The 22375-nt window shown below is 41.8% G+C and overlaps 3 protein-coding genes across 3 annotated transcripts in view; 2 read left to right on the forward strand and 1 right to left on the reverse strand.

Annotated features, from left to right (window-relative positions):
* Positions 1-22375, reverse strand: part of LpR1 (Lipophorin receptor 1) — a gene marked incomplete in the record, with an annotated part of 731049 nt that overhangs the window by 353973 nt on the left and 354701 nt on the right.
* Positions 4977-12607, forward strand: LOC109033676 (glucose dehydrogenase [FAD, quinone]). Its single transcript, XM_019046393.2, has 3 exons — positions 4977-5447; positions 7843-8421; positions 9561-12607. Exons 1-3 carry the CDS (start codon positions 5319-5321, stop codon positions 10182-10184), a joined length of 1332 nt encoding a protein of 443 aa, XP_018901938.2. The 5' UTR covers positions 4977-5318; the 3' UTR covers positions 10185-12607.
* LOC140225566 (glucose dehydrogenase [FAD, quinone]-like) lies at positions 10349-10690 on the forward strand. The gene has a single exon (XM_072304817.1). The coding sequence runs from the start codon at positions 10349-10351 to the stop codon at positions 10688-10690; it is 342 nt and encodes a 113-aa protein (XP_072160918.1).

Below are 22375 nucleotides of genomic sequence, written 5' to 3' on the forward strand. Positions count from 1 at the left end.
ATTGACGTTGAATCCACTGCAAAAACTAATTAAAAAATGTGTTTTAAATTTTAAAAACAAAATGATTTGATCCATGGAAGATTTTTTCCACGCAAAGCAAAGATCTTTCAATCGAAGAATTTTCTGCATATAAAACACACTTTTGACCGGTTTTTGAGTGTGTGTGGAGGCGTATTACTGAATAAACAATAGATAAACTCAAATTTGAGTATTTCGGGTACACCATCTAGGATTGGACTGCTTCGAAAAACGATTCAACTTGGAACTCAATCTAGCTGTTTATATAAAAGGGTGACTTTTTACGAGGATTTGGCAACTGGGCATAACACAAACGGATCAAGGAGATGCTTTCCTACCGACGGGAAGAGGATCGCTTTTGCGAATACCTATAACTTTTTATGAGCGCCAAACTAAGTGGAAAGATTTTGCCGGCGCTGGAAAACACTCATTCACGAATTCATAAAAATTGGTTTGTCGATGAGAGAGGGCTCGGTTGGGCGGGAAATGCGGCGTGATCTCTCTTGGCGGATCCAGCAATTTGGCTACACCGGATTTTCTCCATTGAAACAAATGGAAATGTATCGATTCTTGGAGGAGCCAAGTGCTCCGACAAGAATCGATTATTTAGCATAGGTTTAAATGGAGGAATTAGGCGTTGCCTAATTGCTGGATCTGCCTCTGATGATCTCGGTCCTATGTGCGCGTAAGATGCCTCGCACAAAAATTTGTCCAAAATAAATGTGGCATATTCCACAAAAAAAAACGTAACCGCAAAAATACAAATTGGAAATAGAAATCCTATCACCGGAGAAACGATTTTTCCTCGATAAATTTTACTAGGGGATAGGAAACGCCGAAAAAAATTTTGAGGAAAGGTCCAAACAATCGATCCAAGTTTATGGTAACTTATGTGCACTACAATACAGGATGACTCGTTAACTCAGTAGAGTCTGCAAGAAATAAAACAGACATTTATTTATCTTCTCGGAATTGACTTTCAAGCTGGTCTGTGGGCAGATCGCCGGGCGTAACTCAGCGTTTTTGTCTGGAGACTCGGTTAGTCTGTTTTTGTCTCGTTCCGTGGCGCCACGACCCACCAAATAATGTGTCGTAGACTGGAACGATTTTATCGTGTGGCGCCGCAAACTAATGTGGAGCGAAATGTAATCTATTCCTCAAGGACGAACCAAACTGCTTTACAAAGTAAAACCGAGGATTCTGTACAGAGCTCATCTGCCATGCTAAGGACAAAGGCCATACTGTCGTGCTAAGGAAAAACGCTGTATGAACCATTAGGCGTTGCCAATTTTCCTATGATAAGACACAAATTCCCTTGTGAACTTATGAATATTTTCCTTCCGATTTTTCAGATAATTTTGTTCGCAATTTCACCTGAAGTTCCTGAAAACTTTAAGGGAAAACACTCATAACTTTCCTCGAAAATAAACATTTATCGAAGGGAATTTGACAACTCTCGAATGTTTATACGGCGTTTTTCCTTAGTACGGCAACATAAGAGCCTTCAGATATTGCCATATTTCCTTCAATACCAAACGAATTCACTGAGAAAATTGAGAATATTTGTCTCCGAATTTTTCGGACTATTTTGTTCAAAATTTAATCGAAAATATCTGAAAATTTCAAGGCAAAATTTGCATAAACTTCGTCAAAAATACATCATATCCCGGGAAATTCGGCAACTTTCCAATGCTCATACGGCGTTCTTCCTCAGCGCGGCAGTGATGTGTGTTTCCGAACACGTACTCGTACTGTTTTTTTCCAAACAGTGTGAAAGTTCATTTTGGAAGTCAACGCTCAGATTCGCGTGATGTTGACAGAGTGAGTTTAACAACTGGTTTTAGCAAATCCTAACTTAATTCGCAAAAATTCGCCTAGAGAAGTGTCTACTACGCATTCATTAGTGATCATCGTGCGGGTTCAGCCGCAAGTTTTGACATGACCGTTTAATTTACACTCTTGTTAAATGGTCACTCGCGGCATACACGTAGCTGTTTTCTCGCGAGCATACGGCGGATCTCATTATGTCGGGTCAGTTTTCCGAATTACCCAAATACTCGGAACGAAAAGTGACCGAATCAATTATATTTCTTCTCTTGCAAATGAAAACAGCATAGCGAGTAAATATTGTTCCTCGCAAATGAGGATATTCGGTGGGCTAATTTGTTTTGGTTATCAATGTTGTGGCAGCGGAGCGCTGGAAAAAAGCACATAGGATCTAGAGTCCAGACTCTTGAAAACATTGACAAGAAAAAATACTCTTGATTCAATCAGATTTTTGCTTAAATCAAAAGGAAATCCGCTCAAATTAAGAGGCTTGGTTCTTGATTTAAACAGAAATCCGATTGAATCAAGAGTTTTTTTTTTCCAGTGAAAGAACCATTCTGATAAATTGACTTATTTAACTGTTGGCCGTGAGGAGTTTGGCTGGAAAATTTCTCGACTGAAATTGACCTGAGAGTCAATTCGTTGAATCATCATCAGAAGTAAAAAAACATCGGCACATTGAAGAAAAAAAATTAAATTACTGAATTTTTTAATCATCTTGAGATTTTGGCAATTCACGGATTGATTCCACATTTCCGCTGATTATTACCGAATTATTCGTTTTGTAAACCCTGAACAAATATGAAATAGTACAAATTTGGAATGTTGCATTCGAATAGTTAAATTGAATGGTTTTTCTATGTTTTTGCATACTTTCAGCTTTGATTCAGGTTTTGTAAATGAAATTTTTGAGGAATAAACAGCAGGAATGTGATGCAAGGCTGGATTTGTTTCTTCCAAAAAATCAAACTAAAACAGGCATTTCAGCAAAACGTGTTTGCTGCCTTGATTTTGGCTGACTTCCATTACATTTTTAACCGAGGGCTGACATGCGGCTGGGCAAAAAGTGACTAAATCTTCTCAAATATAATGTTCCACTATTGAGAAGGGCAGCTGACGGGCACAAAATCAAGTTTCACTTGATCTGTCTGATGACTTTCGATTTCCCTTCACTTTAATTTTTAAGAAAGTAGTCGACGTTCTTAGAAACTCACCATGAAAGGAAAACAATGAGCCACAGCTTGCTCGCTAGCCCAAACATCTTACTTAAACGCATTAAACGCTCTCTGGCGCTCTGCAACACCCAGCCGCCAAAGTCCCCTATCCTCCCAAAGCCCTTCAGGGAGTTGGCACTCCCTCATTTCCTCTAAAGGCCCCTTTACCCTTTCACTGGGCTTCTCCTTCGTCTCCTCCCAGGAGAAACCCAATCAAGCATCCTTTTCGGCAGCCTCTCTTCCGTCATCCTATTCACATGACCAGGCCCGCCACATCCCATCTCGGGACCTGGTACCAATTTTCTGGCCCGGGCCCCTAGCACAGGGGGGGGGGGGGGTCCGGGGGGAAATTTTTGAAATTTTAAATCTATTTGGACGCATTATGAAGCTCTTATGATGGAGATTTTCCATCAATTTCTGCAGAATAATTACGCCTTTTTGTTTACTTTCAGCACCAAAAACTTTCGAATTGTTGCATTCAAAACATCTATAAATTTTTTTTTGAGGGGGCAGATGATAATTTTCAATTCTATGGGGAGCCGGGCCCCCCTGGACTCCCCTTTCGTACGTCTATGGCAAGGGAGTTAAGCCATTGAAGTCGAGGATGCCCAGAAAGGAGCCTCTTAGTATCCGACAACGGAAGAAAATGAAACACAGTTACTAAAAATATCATTCTACATATACTCAAAATCTTGAAAATCTCTAAAAAAGTAAGAAAAATTTTATAGTGCCCTAGCGTGTTTTTGAAACTTTATTCACCTTTTGCGGAATTTTTAGGGTAATTTTTTCACTTTTCCCTACGAGACAAGGGTTACACATGAATTCGTAGTGGTTTGTCACCTGCGTCACGGGCCCCTCCAGGGCCCGGGCCCCGGTACCAGGGACCCAGTATCCCCCCCCCCCCTTGTGGCGGGCCTGCTGACATGACCATAGACAAGCTGTTTGATCATGACGTCGAATACGATGTCATTTTCGACTCTCATGATTTCATCTTAAATACGTCAGTTAAATACTTAAAATAATTTAATATCCTCGATGACACGAGATATTTTAAGTGCCAAGTCAAGTTTTTTTTTTAAAATATTTACTTTGCTCTTGCGGGTAAAATCTTGATGTCATACGCCGATTTACCAACGGGAAATTAAGTCACCTTATCGTTGAGCTCTCTGACTACTAGAATGATTATTTTTATCATAGTTCTTTTTAGATATCTGCGGGCTGATTATTGACGTTGATGGACACAGCAATTGCCAAAGAAGATGTAGGGAGCATGGAGTGATCTCATTGGTTGGAACTGGTGGTTGTTCAAGACTAAGGAAGAAAATGATGGACAAACTAAAGGGTCTCTTGTCGGTTGCCGTTAGTTGGTCCATGGTCCATTACCTATCGTATTTGACCATTACAATCACCTATTTCCACCAATAAGATCCCTCCATATTCTTTTTGTCTCTTTAGTCTATAGCTTTGTCTATCAATTTCAATAATCGATCCGCTAGTGGGACAAATTCTATGATATTTGTGGATATTGGCAAGTAATAACCTTTAGACTTGCCCGTTTCCCTTAATCTTTTCAGAATTCAATGCCGGAAGGGTAGGTAGCGCCACGTATCAGCCGGAAGGCATATACTCCGCCTCATACTGTCTCACAATTTTAAAATTCGTCAGGATCCTTTTTTTTTCAAACAGAAGTCTGGAACTAACAGGATAGATACAGAGATTCATGGAGCGTGGCGGGCAGCTTGACAGTCGATACGTCACAGATCCCTGGAATGCAATGGTGTGATCATGTCTTCGAGTGGATGGTAGAAGTGGACCACTCGATGAAATATTGAGTGATCACTTGTGATCAATCGACGATGAAAGGAAATTAATTGCTCATCCTCGAAAATAGATTTAATAAGATAAATAAATTGAGTACAGATTCATATAAAATTAATGCACATTCATTTTGCATTGTTTGAACCGCGCTGGTGATGTGCTTGTGTACTCGGGTGCCTATGTGTTCCATGAACAGTGACCACTGTCGTTTTAAAGGTACAAGTTTTGATAATAATGAGACTTAGTGATAACTTGTGACTTGTGACTTAGTGATGACTTAGTGACCAACTACTGTAGTTCTCTTTTGTGATTAAAATACTATCAAATCAAAGAAGGGAGGCTTAAATTCTTGTTTTTGTGCTAAAAATATTAATCTGAAACTATTGCGTTTGTCTTTGATTGGCGATTTTCAACGATTTGACTGCTGAGGTAGGCGTAACGATGACCATGCTGTCAACAGTAAGATCGGTTTGGTGGATTTATGGCTTCGATTACATCTTCGCTGTGATGCTGGCGTTCTACAGCAGACTCCACCCGTATCCAGGAACTAACTTGATGGACGTTGACCAGGTAAAAATACTTTGATATTAGAGAAGGCCTCGAACAAATGAATGGTATAATCTCGGAATAAATGCATGAGCCGTTCACTTTGCGTCCGGTCTTGATAAAGCAAGACACATAATTGAAGTACATTTTTTTCGTGTGGACCCATTGAAATTAAATTACAACTACACTATTTCTGGCACACTTTAGGCTGGTTGGATTACAAAATTCCCTGACTTTTCCCGAACACCCCCCCCCTCCCCCATGATTTTTCATGAAATTATTTTCGAAATAAACAATTTCAACACAGTCTTTTGAAATAGAAGAAATGCAATAGTTTGGCTAGAAGGAGAGATTTCAAAGCTTTAAACACAATATTTCCTGAATTCTCCAGGTTTCCCTTGTTTTTCAAATACTTGTCAATATGCGAGCCGATTATTAAAATCGATAGAAAAAGCTGTACACGAAAAAGGCACAGGGAAAATGGAGGGATCTAATTGATAGAAACAGTTGGTTTTTATTGACTAAGGAGAAAAATAATGGACTAAAAACTAAAGGATCTTCCGTGGATTTCCGCTAGTTAGTACCTATTACTGAAAGCTCCTTCGTTCATTACAACCTCCCGCTTCCGCCAATAGGATCGCTCCATATTCTCTACATCTCGTCTATTTCTGGCCAAAGTATCACAAGCGCCATGTGACGTTTCACGATTTCCGCCCCCATTTTATGTTTTTACAGAGAAATTGTTCAACGAAGCTGTCTGAAAATTTCACTGAATTTTCTTGGTGCTGACGATGAATTTCAGTGAAACTCTCAAACAGATTCAACGTAAAAAATTTCTGTATAAAATAAAATGGCGGAAATTTTGAAACATCGTGAGGCGCTTGTGATACTTTGGCCGGAGGGTGACGGTATCATCACTGATTACAAACTAGACTAAAAGTAGTATAATAGGGGTAAAGAATGATGATTTACTACTCACGATACCAATGTCTCTATGAAGATGGGACCTCAAATGAATTTTGACACTTACCTGCAACAAAAAGAAATAAAATTATTACAGAAGAAGTGCAATTTTGCAAGCATCATAAGTTTTTACGCACTTTATTTAACCAAATAGTACCCGTTGGATTCTCTGATATAATTACAATTACATAATTACCCGGTGAGTTTTTGGACTACCGCTCTCTTCATGCGCCGTAGCATCTTGATTTAATTTGCGAGGAAATCTCTGAACTTTTAAAGGATGCCTGTCAATGCCTTCTTAAAATTTTGGAACGCCTTCAATTTCGTAGGATACTGTGCAACACCTCTATTGTGAAATAGTTGCTTGAAGCGCCTAAAAACCTAACGCGCATTGGCGCCTACAAACCTAACAGGGATACTTCACGCATTGCGCAAGGCGTGAAGTATCCCTGTTAGGTTTGTAGGCGCCAGTGCGCGTGTCGCGCTGGCATCACGCCGCGTGCCGCTCCGCTCTGTGTTCGGCTCTAATATTTAAACTCGCGAATTCAGCGTTTTTCAACTCATGATTTTTAAATGTTTGCCCACTTCGCAAGGATTATTCTCATCTATATTTATGAAGAAAAAAAAATATGTTTTAAAGGAATAATATACTGTATTTTTTGTAAATATTAAAGTTGTTCCGTGTCAAATTTAATTATTTCCAAAGCACATTTTCTGTATAAAAACAAATGGCGACGGAAATTTTGAAACATCGTAAGGCGCTTGTGATACTTTGGCCGGAAGGTGACGATCCATCTCCGTGTCTTTCAATGGATCAGTAGGCAAGGTACGAATTTAAGCATTCTGATACACGTTTCTTAACCAGAATTTTACGTAAAACACGATTCGTGCGACGAAAATTACTGAAACCGACTCCTAACGAAGATATTTACGTTTTTATTTCACATTGGTTACGAGGAATTTGAACTGCCCGCTCACAAGAAACTCAAAGCTCTACGTGAGTCAAATCGCGCACTACAACGGCTTCAGCAAGCTTCTCAATCGAGCAATGTTCATTCCCTACCACGTGTTGTTCAAACTATTAGCAATTTGCTTTAGCTGAGCCAAAGCGTCAAGATTGAGGTTGCCAGATTTTCTATATCGCAGAGACTGTCATGATAACGTTTAGCGCGCGATGTGAGTCACGTAGAGCATTTGAGTTTTCATGAGCGGGTGGTTTGAATTCACGCATCAAGAATCATTAAATATCCTTGTAAGGAGTTGATTTTGGTAATTTTTGCTGTGCGCATCGTGTTTTACGTGAAATTTTGGTTAAGAAACATGTATCAGAATGCTGAAATTCGTACCTTGTCTAGTGGTCTATTTCAATGATCTGTCCACTGTCCCTTCGAAGAAACGCTCTACTTACGCTCTACTTACGCTCGGTCCCTCTACTTACGCGCGTTTTCTCTTTCAGCTAGAACCAGAATACGACTTCATAATCATCGGAGCCGGTTCCGCGGGGAGCATCCTGGCGAACCGGCTCTCCGAGGAGGTCTCCTGGAGGGTCCTGGTCCTGGAGGCGGGGGACCACGAGACGCCACTCTCGGAGGTCCCGGGTCTGAGCCACCGCCTCCGCGACACCTCCATGGACTGGCAGTACCGCACGGCGCCGCCCCACGGGAACCAGAGCTATTGCCTGGCCATGAACGACCTCTCCTGTAAATGGCCGCGCGGGCGGGTCGTCGGCGGTTCCAGCGTTTTGAACTCGCTCCTCTACGTCCGCGGCAACAGGCGGGACTACGACCGTTGGGCGAGGATGGGCAACGTCGGATGGGGCTTCGATGACGTCTTGAAGTACTTCCTGAAATCGGAGGATAACGCGAACCCTGATTTGGTCGATACGGAGTATCATGCTGCTGGCGGGTATCTCAGCGTCCAGGATCTGCCGTACGTTTCGCCTGTAGCGGATTCGATCATCGAGGCGGCGAAATCGCGAGGCTATGAGAATCTGGATATAAATGGCAGGAATCAAACCGGTTTCACTATCGCGCAGGTCAGTTTTTTTTCTCAAATCGTCGTTCCCCAGACGAAGGAACAGGACTCCATTCAAAGATTGCAAAATTGACTTTAAAAAAATCGAGTTTTGTGAAGAATGTACGTTTTTATCCAAGATTTATCCGATTTTTGCATGAGATTTTAAAAATCGGTGAAATTTTCAGTTGGGAATGCCTTAGAATATAATCAGTCAAAATTGCAATTTTCAAGGGAAATTTGGCCACATTGAAATGTAGTTACGTCCTTCGTGAGAAAACGAAGGAATAGGGAGAAGAGTACAGAAAATCTTAATACAGTATTCTCTCGCTATACACTGGAAAAAAAACACATTGTATCTAGAGTCCAGACTCTTGAAAACGTTGACGAGAAAAAATACTCTTGATTCAATCAGATTTTTGCTTAAATCAAAAAGAAATCCGCTCCAATTAAGAGGCTTGATTCTTGATTTAAGCGAATATCCGATTGAATCGAGAGTATTGTTTCTTGTTGATGTTTTTAAGAGTCTGGGCTCTAGATCCAATGTGTTTTTTTCCAGTTTATCGACACTCATTATAACGAAAAACATCTTTGCGAAGGAATCGCCCGGTCCTTTGCTGATTCGTTATAGCGAAAGAGTAATGTAGTAAAAATACATACTATATAGACTAACTTACAGTAATCAACGTGAAATTCTATTGTCAGTCCACAATTTCATCCTTATTCTTTACAATCACTCGTTCCAACCAATAGCTCGCTCCATTCCCCCTTTGTCTCGTTTGTCTAATATAGCCTTGTACATCAATTACAATAATCAGTCAATTGCACTGGGAAAAAACACATTGGATCTAGAGTCCAGACTCTTAAAAACATCGACAAGAAAAAATACTCTTGATTCAATCAGATTTAAGCTTAAATCAAGAACCAAGCCTCTTAATTTGAGCGGATTTCCTTTGGATTTAAGCCTAAATCTGATAAAATCAAGAGTCTTTTTTCTTGTCAATGTTTTCAAGAGTCTGGACTCTAGATCCAATGTGTTTTTTTCCAGTGTGGGCTATGTGTATACTCAAAATGTAGGTCCTAAGATGTATTAATATGAAATGAAGCATATGATTGAATCTTTTTCTAAATAATTTATCCTAATATCATTTCTTTGTGCAGGTCAACCTCCGCAACGGAAAGCGCTGCAGCGTCACCAAAGCCTTCATAATCCCCGCCGCGAACCGTCCCAACCTTCACATCTCCCAGAACAGTTTCGTGACGAAACTAAACTTCGACTCGCAACGGCGCGCAAAATCAGTGACCTTCACCAAAAACGGCGTAACCCACACCATAAAATCCAAAAAAGAAATCATACTGAGCGCCGGTTCGATCGGCTCACCACAGATCCTGATGCTATCCGGTATCGGGCCCCGAAAACACCTGAAACAACTCAACATCCAAGTGGTGAAAAACCTCCGCGTAGGGTACAACCTACAGGACCACGTGGGGACCATCGTCACGTACAGAACGGACGCAGCCGTGACGCTCAAACCCGCGGACATACTGAACGAGCGCATCGCCTTTGAGTATTTCACCCACGGGGATGGACCTTTAACATCACCGGGTGGTTTCGAAATCCTCGGATTTATAAACACTGAACACGCTGATAGTTCCGGATCATACCCCGATGTTCCACTCATTCTAGGGCACAGAGTATGTTCAACAGTGATGAAAAACCCTTCGGCGAGAAACTCTACAACCTCCGCCCCGACCTTTTTATCAACACTGGGTACGAGGACCTAAAAAACGAGTACCTTTTCGAATTCACGGTGGAGGTACTACGACCGACAAGTCGTGGTAGGGTGCGCCTGGCCAGTACCAACCCTTCAAACCACCCGATTATCGAACCGAACTACTACGCAACGAAGCAAGATGTTAATACTATGATCGCTGGTATGAGATGGACGATGGGGTTGGCGTCTAGCGACGCCTTCAAAAAACTAAACGCAACACCCGTTACGATCCCGCTCCCCGGTTGTGAGGGGTTCGTGGGGGGTTCGGATGGGTATTGGGAGTGTGTGATGCGGCATTACACGCGGACGGGGTACCACCCGGTGGGGACGTGCGCGATGGGGGTTGGGAGGGGGGCGGTGGTGGACCCGCGGTTGAGGGTGGTCGGGGTTGGGGGGTTGAGGGTGGTCGACGCGAGTGTCATGCCGACGATCCCGAGCGGGAATGTGGCCGCGCCGACGATGATGATCGCCGAGAAGGCTGCTGATTTGATCAAGGAGGACTGGGGGAGGCTGTAGAAGGCTGATTATTGATATTGATAGACAAAAAAGACAAATGGCAAATGGAGATGTTGCATGTGTGAGGGATTTGCGATTTGACTATTGTTTCTTATGTAAAAGTTCGCGAGAAACACGATGGTGTCACTGGTTTTCTCTGAAATCAACTCCCAAGCTCAAAAAAAAGCTCTCGAAGTGAGGCCAAAATGGAGGGGATATTCCGCCCTACCCTGAGAGTCCACCTCTACATCAAAACAAACTCTCCATGCAAAGATAGGGAGCAAATACATTGACAGGGCTGCCACTTTATTTGGGGACTCCAAAACTGAAAACACGGCAACCCTGCTAATGTATTTGCTCCCTATCTTAGCATGGAGAGTTTCTTTTGATGTAGAGGTGGACTCTCAGGGTAGGGCGGGATATCCCCTCTATTTTGGCCTCACTTCGAGAGCTTTTTTTGAGCTTGGGAGTTGATTTTAGAGAAAACCAGTGGCACCATCGTGTTTCTCGCGAACTTTCACATCAGATACAACAGTCAAATCGCAAATCCCTCACACATGCAACATATCCATTGAGCGGAATGGGTCGCTAAATCATGAACGAATTGTATGGCATTTTGCAAAAAGGAACCAAGAGCATTCCGATGTCGCTAAAATTGTGCAACTTTTTACCTTCTAAAGATAAATTGGACGCATTTCTGTCAAACGGAACTATGTGCATTATGACGTGAGCCCTGGTATGCATGTATTCTTATGGGTCTCAGGGCTCATGTCTTCATGCACATAGTTCCGTTTGATAGAAATACGTCCAATTGATCATCTAGACTAGAACAATCTTCACTCCCAATAAACAATGAGTTTAAGATGAAAATTACCTTTATAAATTTAATTTTTTGCATGATTTTAGTAATTTTATTGGAAAGAATTGCGCGATCCTAGTGGCATTGGAATGCTCTTGGTTCCTTTCTGCGAGATGCAATCCATTATGACTTTCGAATACATCACTCTGAAAGTAAATGACATTGAGCAACAGATGCGCACATTGAGAATACAAAAAAGTAACTCAGAGACCTAGAAATACGCAGTTCAAAAAGCGCAACTTTTCCGCAAGTTTAAAAAGCCTCGCTTTCGTGCCTAACTGAACCGAATGATGTAATCCGGCACCAATCGGAAGCGGGCATGGGTTTCTGCGACTTCCGTCGAATGTCTTTCTACTCCTCGTATATGAAACCAAGAGGAAAGTCGAGACTATATCTTCAGAATCAAAGAATCAAATCTGAATTAGGTTAAGTGGTAAATACACAACAATTCCACATTGATATACGTTTTATTTTAACAAACACCAGTCCAAAATGAGATGAGGTAGCGATTTGACTGCCGTGGTACACCAGTGCCATCATTATTTTACCCTTCCGGCCCATTTGAGAGTTCTTCAAGTTTTTGAGCTTTTTAGAAGCGAGCTTGTCCGGAATTTTGGCTCCAAAAATACACGATAAATCACCACGTAATCTACTCGCCTGGTGCTTGGGGAATATTAAATAAAAAATACGAGGTTTAGTGGGCTATTACTCCTGACTCATTTTCCCCCAAAATGAGACTTCACTTGTCTCTGGTAAACACGATCCAATAGTTTGATCGAGCGAAAATAAAAGTAAAGAACTAAGTCCGCCATCAATTTAGTGTCTATGCATTTTCGGCTGCTCGAGGGTTCGAATAGTTGTATCACATACTCTGGTCCATCCTTGAATGAGCTTAACGATTCTATGGAATGCAAACTACGTTAAATAATCTGTGAGGCAAGGCTTTAATTGAATAAGCCTCATATTAATAATCCTCATTTTCATTGAACTACGTTAAGTTGAACTTCCACCTTAAACCTTCATAAAAACTATTTGTAACAATATTTTTTCAAACGAATAAAAAAATAATACTTTGCACACTCCTGCTATTATCAATAACAACGTCAAGCCCCAAACCCCATAATTTTCCTTAGAGCAACTGAAATTCTAATTATTCGACAAAAAATGAACTGGTTTTTGGGCGCTTCTGGGTCAGATGCGCCCTTTCCAACCGTTCGACTCCCCCGATGTAACATGTACTATACTACATGCCTTTTGCCTTATGGGTAATGACGCCATTCTGGTACACCGGGAAAATTGGATTATTTTCTGCATCTGGTATTCGTAAAAGTTTTCGTGAAATGTTTTGCTTTTAAGCATAACAATCTCGCACGGACGTATTACCTGATTAAAGTATTTTAGGGCCTCCTTATGCTTTAAATACTTATATCCAAGGCAGTACTTTCAGATCGATTTGAAAATATTACGAACAGTCACGTGATCTCTTCATTTTAGTGACGTATTACTGTGCTACTTTGTGATTGGTTCATTTTCTTGGCGCAGCATCGACACGTCAGCTGTTCGCGGCATTGAGCGGAAGGTTTAAGGTTATGTCATGGACCAAGAGAATGAATAAGGACCCCCACTCCAGTTAGCGGAGACATTAGCGCTGCCTGGCCATAGAATAATAAAGCTTATTATTCTATGGCCTGGCAGTGTTCACGCCATGAATATGGGTCCAGCCAGCGCCGATGTCACCGCCGGCCGGCCGCGGCCGGTCCCTCTCTTCCCCGCGACCCGCGCTTCCCCTACCCACTACTGAACTCCTCTTCACGCGGCCCCGCTCCCCCGCGACCTGCGCGCCCTACCTCGCGGCGTCGCGACACCGCTGTCCGCTAGATCGCGTTGACGCACCAGCTTTAGAGGTTCCGCGCTCTTTCCCGTCGTCTGATTTACAGTGCATGCTTTTTGTTTCCATTCACCGTCAACTGAAATTCATCACAAAGTGCATGTGGGTAGTTTCAGTTTATCGCGGTCGATCTGAAGTTTTGAAGGTTTTTGCGGTTAAAGGTTCCCACAATAAATTCCATCTACGATAGTCTTCGGGTACGTAAGTTGGTAGTAATATGCTTTGTCAAAGAAGCGCCCTCCATCGCTTGGGCGTTGGAACTGCTTGTTTTTTTTTTTAGAGAAATTCGATTTTTCGCAAGGAGATGTCCAACGCAGGGCACCTTCAATGGACGATATTGTTGTTTCAATAAAAATTTTCTCCTTATCGATGGCCAAAAGCAAAATCACGTACCTCCATTGCGGTGTTTCAAAAGAGCCTTGTTAAAAATGGGTCGAAATTCGCCCCTTTTTAGGCCCTCGATTTTGCCAACGGGACTTGCGCCAAATTGTTGCATATGATGCCCCAAGTCTCAGGTAAAAATTTCAGCTTGAGTTTGAAAAGCGGTTTCGGAGATACGGGGGGGTGAAGTGGGGGAGTTGAGCGGCTGGCGTGCGCTCTTTCCGCGGCTGTTCCTCGCCAAATCTTCGTTTTGATGTCACCATTACATGTTTTCTTATGTAATTTTTTTGCGTACTTTCCATTTCTGACCTTAAAAATTACTTACAACCACTTTCAAGGCGCTAGGGGGTGAAAAATAGGGGTTGAACGGCTGGCGGCGCGCTCTTCCGCGGCTGTTCCTCGCCAAATCATCGTTTAGTTGGTACCCATTACATGTTTTTCTATGTAATTTTCCGCGTACTTTTCATTTCTGACCTTAAAAATTACTTACAACCACTTTTGAAGGCACTAGGGAGTGAAAATGAGGGTTGAACGGCTGGCGGCGCGCCTTTTCCGCGGCTGTTCCTCGCAAAATCCTCGTTTTGATGTCATCCAATACATGTTTTCTGATGTAATTTTCTGCGTACTTTCCATTTCTGACCTCAAAAATGACTTAAAACCACTTTTCAAGGGGCTACGGATTTTTTCACAGTTTTTTTTTCTTTTTGGAGTTCTTTCAATTTATTTCGTATTATTCCTTAAGATCTATTGCTGCCGTATATTTTCAAGTTTTTTCAGTGCACCTCACACGCCTTACGAGAAAATATATACGCATGATTTCATCCGAACATAAATATTTACACGCAAAAATGATATAGCAAATATGAGAACAAATCTAAGATATGCCTCGCGTAATATATTAATCTGATTGATAAAAATTCTGTCATTTAGTTCGTAATTTATTTATTTAAAACCATCCCTCGCCTAAGCACCCCCCTCACCCCTAAATTGAAAGACCCCCCCCCCAAAAAAAAATGTGAAAAAATCCGTAGCCCCTTGAAAAGTGGTTTTAAGTCATTTTTGAGGTCAGAAATGGAAAGTACGCAGAAAATTACATCAGAAAACATGTATTGGATGACATCAAAACGAGGATTTGGCGAGGAACAGCCGTTCAACTCTCATTTTCACTCCCTAGCGCCTTCAAAAGTGGTTGTAAGTAGTTTTTAAGGTCAGAAATGAAAAGTACGCGGAAAATTACATAGAAAAACATGTAATGGGTACCAACTAAACGATGATTTGGCGAGGAACAGCCGCGGAAGAGCGCGCCGCCAGCCGTTCAACCCCTATTTTCACCCCTAGCGCCTTGAAAAGTGTTGTAAGTAATTTTTAAGGTCAGAAATGGAAAGTACGCAAAAAATTACATAAGAAAACATGTAATGGGTGACATCAAAACGAAGATTTGGCGAGGAACAGCCGCGGAAATAGCGCACGCCAGCCGCTCAACTCCCCCACTTCACCCCCCCGTATCTCCGAAACCGCTTTTCAACTCAAGCTGAAATTTTTACCTGAGACTTGGGGCATCATATGCAACAATTTGGCGCAAGTCCCGTTGGCAAAATCGAGGGCCTAAAAAGGGGCGAATTTCGACCCATTTTTAACAAGGCTCTTTCCGCTTCGATTGTATATTTCAAAAAAAAAAAAAAACAAGCCAACTTCATAGCTTGAAATTTATAGAGAAACAGAGAAGAAGAACCAAGGAAGTTTCCAAGAAATTACGACTAGTTTTCCGAAGCAAAAATAAAGTATACCTGGAAAGTCCGCAACGTTGAAGAAACGTGATTTCGTAATTTGGCCACCGATATGATTCTACTTTAATCTGGGATAAATCTGGAAGAAAAAGTTGCCGAACCGATAGAACGAAACGTTAAAACTTTAAACAGTAAGTTGGAAAAAATTTAAAATTTTAAAACTTTAAAATTTACAAGAAAAGGGTCAAAAATTGAAAAAACTCAACTGCACCTCAATAACTTCAATTTGGTGCTATTGTGTCGTTTTCCTTCACGCCTTTTCTCGTTTTTTCCACTCTCACAGCGGCAACATCGGATGAGTGGTGTGGAGAAGAGTGGCCACGCAACACGACTCTTCTAAATAGAAACAGCTTATCTGGCATGAGAATGTAATGAAGATACTCGGTTCTTGCAGAACTGCCAGGGGGCGCACGCGATGAAATCAACGGGATAGCGCCTATTCATTTGGCCGCCGCAAAAAAGGGAAAACCCGCCAACACCAACTTGAGATGCAAACACGATTTAGTCCCGACCCCTCTCCCACCCTTACGAGGGTGAAAGCTGCCCCAAACGCGACTTCATCAAAGAAAACATGAATCAAAGCCAACCTAGGGTGCGCCCACACCCCACACACGGCTTTGCCAACTTTTGGAAGGAACTTTCGTTTTTCCTGTTTTTGGATGCTACACTCACGACTTTCACTGGAAAAATGGTTCTGTTCACAGGGCTCCTAAACTTCATTTGTAACAGTCACAGAAGTTTCCGTCACGAGGACAGAGTACTCTGTTCCCATACGACCGAGGTTCTGTTCTTACAACAGAAAAATTCTGTAAGCGTAACAAAAAAACTGCAGGAGTCCTGTGAACAGAAGGTTCTGTCGTCAGCACCATCTATTTTTTTCTGTGTATTACATGTAGATAGATTGTAAGTAATCACGACCTTTTCATTATTAGAATAGATCAATCTTCATGAATCAGTCGTTCTGGACCAATGAGCCTGTTGCAAGCTGCATCTAGAGTAAAAAGAAGAGTTGGACTGCATTTTGCAATTTGGAACGATAAATTCTAGCCCGGTTTAAAAACAACGTATGTGCTATTAGTTTCCCTATGCGCATAAGTGTATTTTCAGAAGAGCTAGAATTTATAGCTCCAAATTGCAAAATGCAGTCCAGTTATCTCTGGTAGGAAATGACTCAAAAATTACGACAAGCTCATTGGGAAAGTCTGAAATACACTCCTAACTTCACAATTTGCTACAACCAATCGTATTGTTTTGATTATTAGTAAGGGATCTCTAAAATATAATTTCTTTGCAAGTAGAGTCGAGATGTATTTAAAACGAATGAGAACAGAGCTTAACCAGTGGGAATACGCAAAGAAACCGCGATTTTCCTTCAATTCGGGAGGTATGCAATTTGAGCTACTTGGAAGTTAAAATAGTTGTATTTTGCATTTTGAATTTAAATTTACGATTCACGATTGCACAGCTTTGATTGGGATTGTGGGGTCTCTGCACCCATCATTCACAGAGAAGTCGACGGTTAAGGAACAATATTGCCTATCTACAAATTGACGATTTTGCAGGACAAAACAGAAATGTCGCTATTTTTGTAATTAAAAGGTTAGATTTGCAATTTTTTTATACATCACAGCAACTTTACAACGCCACTATAGAAGTTTTGAGAAAACGAGCTCAGAAGCTTCTGACCAGTTTCGTGGCTTTCGTGGTTGTTTTTTGGACACACAAAGAACACATTTTCAGGTTAGAAATTGGCAGAAAAGGGCGGCACTTTACTTGAAAGCACTTTTTTCATTCGCTGACACTAATGTCACTTACTGGTGTTTTGCCTGAAACAACTTCATTTTTGCGCACTTAAGGCTTTCTCATGAGTCTCGTTTTAATTTAATTCAGATAAATGTTGCTGTTTCAGCTATTTCAGTGATTTCATCTAAAGGAGATCAGACAAATTTTGAAGGTAACTCGATTTCGAAAGTGTGACATTCACAGTCCTCTCCGCTATCACGACAGTAATATTGTTCCTTAGCCCTCGAAATACTATTCCCGGTCATTATTACTCCCATATACTATTCCCAAAATACGGGGAAAACATGGCAACCCGGGCAGGGAAGCAAGCACGCGAGTAAAGTGGGTCCATCAGGGCGCTAGAGGGCGGGCGAGCGGGGGGAGGGGTAATAGATACACTCTGCAAATACTCCCTACGAGCGCTTGACAAGGCTCGGGTAGGCAACCCGGCCCGCAGCGCGAGGAGAGGTGAAATATGGGCCGCGAAGAGGAAATCGTGTTTTATCCCCAACGTGGGCCGGACTCCCAGGCGAGGGGGCCGGGGGGGGGGGACGTTATGCCGGGAGTGCACGGAGAGGGGGAGGGGCGTAATCTAACTCGCGAATATACAATAAACGGTTCTCCATTGGCGGGAAGCCAAGGGCGCCTCGGTGCGGGGTCCGCAGGTCCGGTCCCATTCATCTCTTCCTGTATTGGTTTTTTACGAGGATCGCCGCGATGAGGGGGGGGAGGGGGGCATTATACGGATCGCCGCCCGTAGTAACCGTCCGGGCGGCCGGCCACCGGTCAGCGTCTTGGTCTTGGGAGGAACGTGCACGACCCACAACCGCAACCCCCCTTCCCCTCGTAATAATTGACGACCACTCTCTCAGACTTGGCACCGGGGTTCGGGAACTGGGTCACGGTTGCTATCTTAGGGTTGCATTTGTTGCAGACAAATAGTAAATTCAGGCGTTTTGTCAAATGCGTAGGCAAATAGCCAAATATTCTAATTTAGATAAAAATTCCCGATTCTTTTCCTAATTTCAGACAAAGTAAAGTAAGTAAGTAAGTAAGTAAGTAAGTAAGTAAGTAAGTAAGTAAGTAAGTAAGTGTAAGTAAGTAAGTAAGTAGTAAGTAAAGTAAGTAAGTAAGTAAGTAAGTAAGAAAGTAAGTAAGTAAGAAAGTAAGTAAGTAAGTAAGTAAGAAAGTAAGTAAGTAAGTAAGTAAGTTTGTAAGTAAGTAAGTAGGGCCGGGCTGATCGGCGAAGCGCCCTCAAGGGGCCAAGACAACTGGCAGGAACCTGCCGTCGTGCACCCCGAAGTTGGACCGTGCTTCTTAACCTCAAATCAACTAATACAAGTAATGCTTTTAGGTAATCAAAGTATGGAGTCCTTTTGAACAATTTTACCTTTCGTAATTGTAGTCTTTCTAGCTTTTTCCTCTATCCGAATTTTATATTTAATGGATGAAATAAAAAATCCTATCTTAACATGTAAAGTTTTAGGTCATCAGTGATTTTGGAGCTATGAATATAGAGATTTTAGTAGCTTTGAATTTGACTCATATATGGTACACATTGTGTATCCGCTGTATTCCCGCAAGGCTCAGCGGCCATCTGATAGCCAACGGTAGAACTGAGTCAGGGTAGCTATCTTAGGGTTGGATTTGTCGCAGGCAAATAGTAAATTCAGGCATTTCGTCAAATGCGTAGGCAAATAGCCAAATATTCTAATTCAGATAGAATTTCCCGATTCTTTTCCTAATTTTAGACAAAGTAAGTAACTGCCCCTGTAAGAAAAAATTTTCAGTGAAAATTTGCATCATACTTAGGCTGTCCCAAAACAACTGAGAGTAAGTCTGTATTTCAGCAACAATAAAAGATATTGAAACGGGGTTTGTGGGAGGTCGTAGCTCATATCTTTAGCTATCCAACGAGCCCAAGATTTGCTATTTTGGTCAAAATTTCGCTGAGTTACAGCAATTTTTTGGAGCCGTGTAAAATATAACCCTACAGGATTTTTGAGTATTTTTTTCCTTGTCTGAACTGTTGTTCCGAGATCGCAACTTTGCGGATCACGTTGGCACTGGTCTAGATGCAAGTTCTAACATGTTTGCATGTGCTTTCATTGCATATCAGAGTTTTCTTCAACTTCCCGGCTCAGTGAAGCCAACATTGTCTAGCGTTAATGACACGTGTTCTCGTTTCGTGCAATGAGTTCGCCCGCGGAGCTGAAACAAGAGCAACGCTATGCCATCCGTTACTGTGTTTACCAAGGTTTAACTGTCTCTGATACCGTGAAAGAGATATTAGTTGCTTATGGAGAAAATCGACTTGGGGAGAGCACCATTTATCGGTGGCATGCAGCTTTTTCCGTGGGTCGTGAGTCGGCAGCTTTGATTCCGCATGGCGGCCGGCCATCAACTTCTGCGGCGGAGGAAGAAAGTGTCATTAACGCTGGACAATGTTGGCTTCCCTGAGCTGGGAAGTTGAAGGAAACTCTGATATGCAATGAAAGCACATGCAAACTTGTTAGAACTTGCATCTAGACCAGTGCCAACGTGATCCGCAAAGTTGCGATCTCGGAACAACAGTTCAGACAAGGAAAAAAATATCCAAAAATCCTGTAGGGTTATATTTTACACAGCTCCAAAAAATTGCTGTAACTCAGCGAAATTTTGACCAAAATAGCAAATCTTGGGCTCGTTAGATAGCTAAGGATATGAGCTACAACCTCCCACAAACCGCGTTTCAATAACTATTATTGTTTTTGAAATACAGACTTACTCTCAGTTGTTTTGGGACAGCCTATGTACGATGGTGTTTTAAACGATTTTTAGCTCCTGAACAGACTTTTATCTTGAAGTTTTCAGCATGTCATAAAATACAGAATTATTAGAATTATAGCATTTCAAAATATGAGAAGCAATTAAAGAAGAGGAGACAAAAACAGTTCATAGGTTTGATGAGTTATTTTCCCAAAAATATTGAAAACTCGTGCGCTCTTCGCCATAAATTCACAAAATTTTGTAGACCGTCAAAATGTAACTATCTGCCTGGGCATTTCACAAAATGCCTGATTTCACTATTTTCCTGCGACATATTCATAGTCGTTCCTTATACAATTCCTCTCCCTGGGAGACCCATGGTGACTAAGGGAGGTTTGAGGAGATCCTTAACATTGTGGGAAAAGAAGAGTGTGGGGCTATTGGACGGTGCGGACATTTCCAATTAATTGTGGTAGTACCCAAATAAATTAGGTTACAAACCCATATGTTGCGATACTGCTTATCTTGAGTTCCGGTACTACTAAAACTAATGGAGATATTGCATGTGTGAGGGATTTGCGATTTGACCATTGATTCTTATGTAAATGTTCGCGAGAAACACGATGGTGCCACTGGTTTTCTCTGAAATCATCTCCCAAGCACAAAGAAAGCTCTCAAGTTGAGGCCAAAATGGAGGAAATATCCCACGCTATCCTGAGAGTCCACCTCTACATTAAAACAAACTCTCCATGCAAAAATAGGGAGCAAATACATTAGCAGGGTTGCCGCTTTATTTGGGGACTCCGAAACTGAAAACACGGCAACCCTGCTAATGTATTAGCTCCCTATCTTTGCATGGAGAGTTTGTTTTGATGTAGAGGTGGACTCTCAGGGTAGGGTGGTATATCCCCTCCATTTTGGCCTCACTTTGAGAGCTTTTTTTGAGCTTGGGAGTTGATTTCAGAGAAAACCAGTGGCACCATCGTGTTTCTCGCGAACTTTTACATAAAAATCAATGGTCAAATCGCAAATCCCTCACACATGCAACATCTCCATTATGTTGGAGCAGTACCCCATAATATCCCGTACTATCCGATCTTAGCACGGTCCAATGGCGCTTACGAGGTTTTTTCCCACTCTTCATTAGAAAATATGGTCTACTAACAAAGAGGATGAAACGGACCCCGAACTAACTGAACTAAGTCCCCGTTCGGACGAAAATCCTCCCAATAAAATTTGAAATTAACACAACCTATCAACCGAAATGGAGAATTTCCACGCAATTTTTTATTGCTTCAACTAAAAGTGTTTAAAGAGGTGATTCCACAGTATTTTTCATAGTTTTTTCTGATATCGGAAATGGTATAAAAATATATTTAAAAGTGAGAAAATGCACCGCCTAGTGACGTCTCTTGGCGGCATTTCCCATTTAAACACATGTGTATTCGCAGATTCGGTAATTTTATCATATCTCCTCCAATAATTGATCAATTTATGAATCGTGGGCATTCTTGTGTTCAGTTCACTCAGTTGTTTCCGCTCAAAAACGAAATTCACCAGATTTCAGACACAAATTGGACTAAATTTTGCGATTAGGAACTACAGTTTTTTACTCATCCGTAAAAACACTTACCTGCCTAGAGAAACGAAGGGTACATACGTCATTTATAAAAGCCAGAAATTGTAGTTCCTAATGGCAAAATGTAGTCCAATTCTCCATTGACTCCATTGACCAGAGTCGTTTGGTTTTTCGGTGCAACTCGAAACTTGCAACTTCATGTTTCACTTCGATCGGATTTGGAACATTATTAATCGTGAACGGAGACAGCGGGAAACCTGCACTGACCAGTTTGTTGCTCCAAGACCGAGAATAATTGGGTCTAGATACGTTTTGGGGGATTTATTTCCCTGGGAACGTTCCAAACTGGATCCCTTCTCCTCGGCTGCCAAGCAAACAAACCCGCAACAGTGGCGTGGCGTGAATTGAGATATATCGATTGTTATGCCATTTAAATCTATGGAAAAGGATCGATAAACAGGGTGTTCGCAGTGAACACCTTAATAATCGATTCTTTACCATAGATTTAAATGGCATAACAATCGATATATCGCAAAGCACGCCACACCACTGGAAAGAACGTAACTACATCTCAGTGTTGCCAAATTTCCCCTCGCATATAGCATTTTCACGAGGAAATCTTGGACATTTTCTACTGAAAATCTCAACTATATTTCCTCTGATCGCGAGCAAAAATCAGACA

Source organism: Bemisia tabaci, chromosome 10 (genome assembly GCF_918797505.1).
Source record: "Bemisia tabaci chromosome 10, PGI_BMITA_v3".
Taxonomy (NCBI): Eukaryota; Metazoa; Arthropoda; class Insecta; order Hemiptera; family Aleyrodidae; genus Bemisia; species Bemisia tabaci.

Coding starts and splice junctions, on each gene's coding strand:
- LOC109033676 (XM_019046393.2), top strand. CDS start 5,319: ATGACCATGCTGTCAACAGTAAGATCGGTTTGGTGGATTTATGGCTTC. Junction 5,448..7,842: donor ACTTGATGGACGTTGACCAG/GTAAAAATACTT, acceptor TTTCTCTTTCAG/CTAGAACCAGAATACGACTT. Junction 8,422..9,560: donor CCGGTTTCACTATCGCGCAG/GTCAGTTTTTTT, acceptor TTCTTTGTGCAG/GTCAACCTCCGCAACGGAAA.
- LOC140225566 (XM_072304817.1), top strand. CDS start 10,349: ATGGGGTTGGCGTCTAGCGACGCCTTCAAAAAACTAAACGCAACACCC.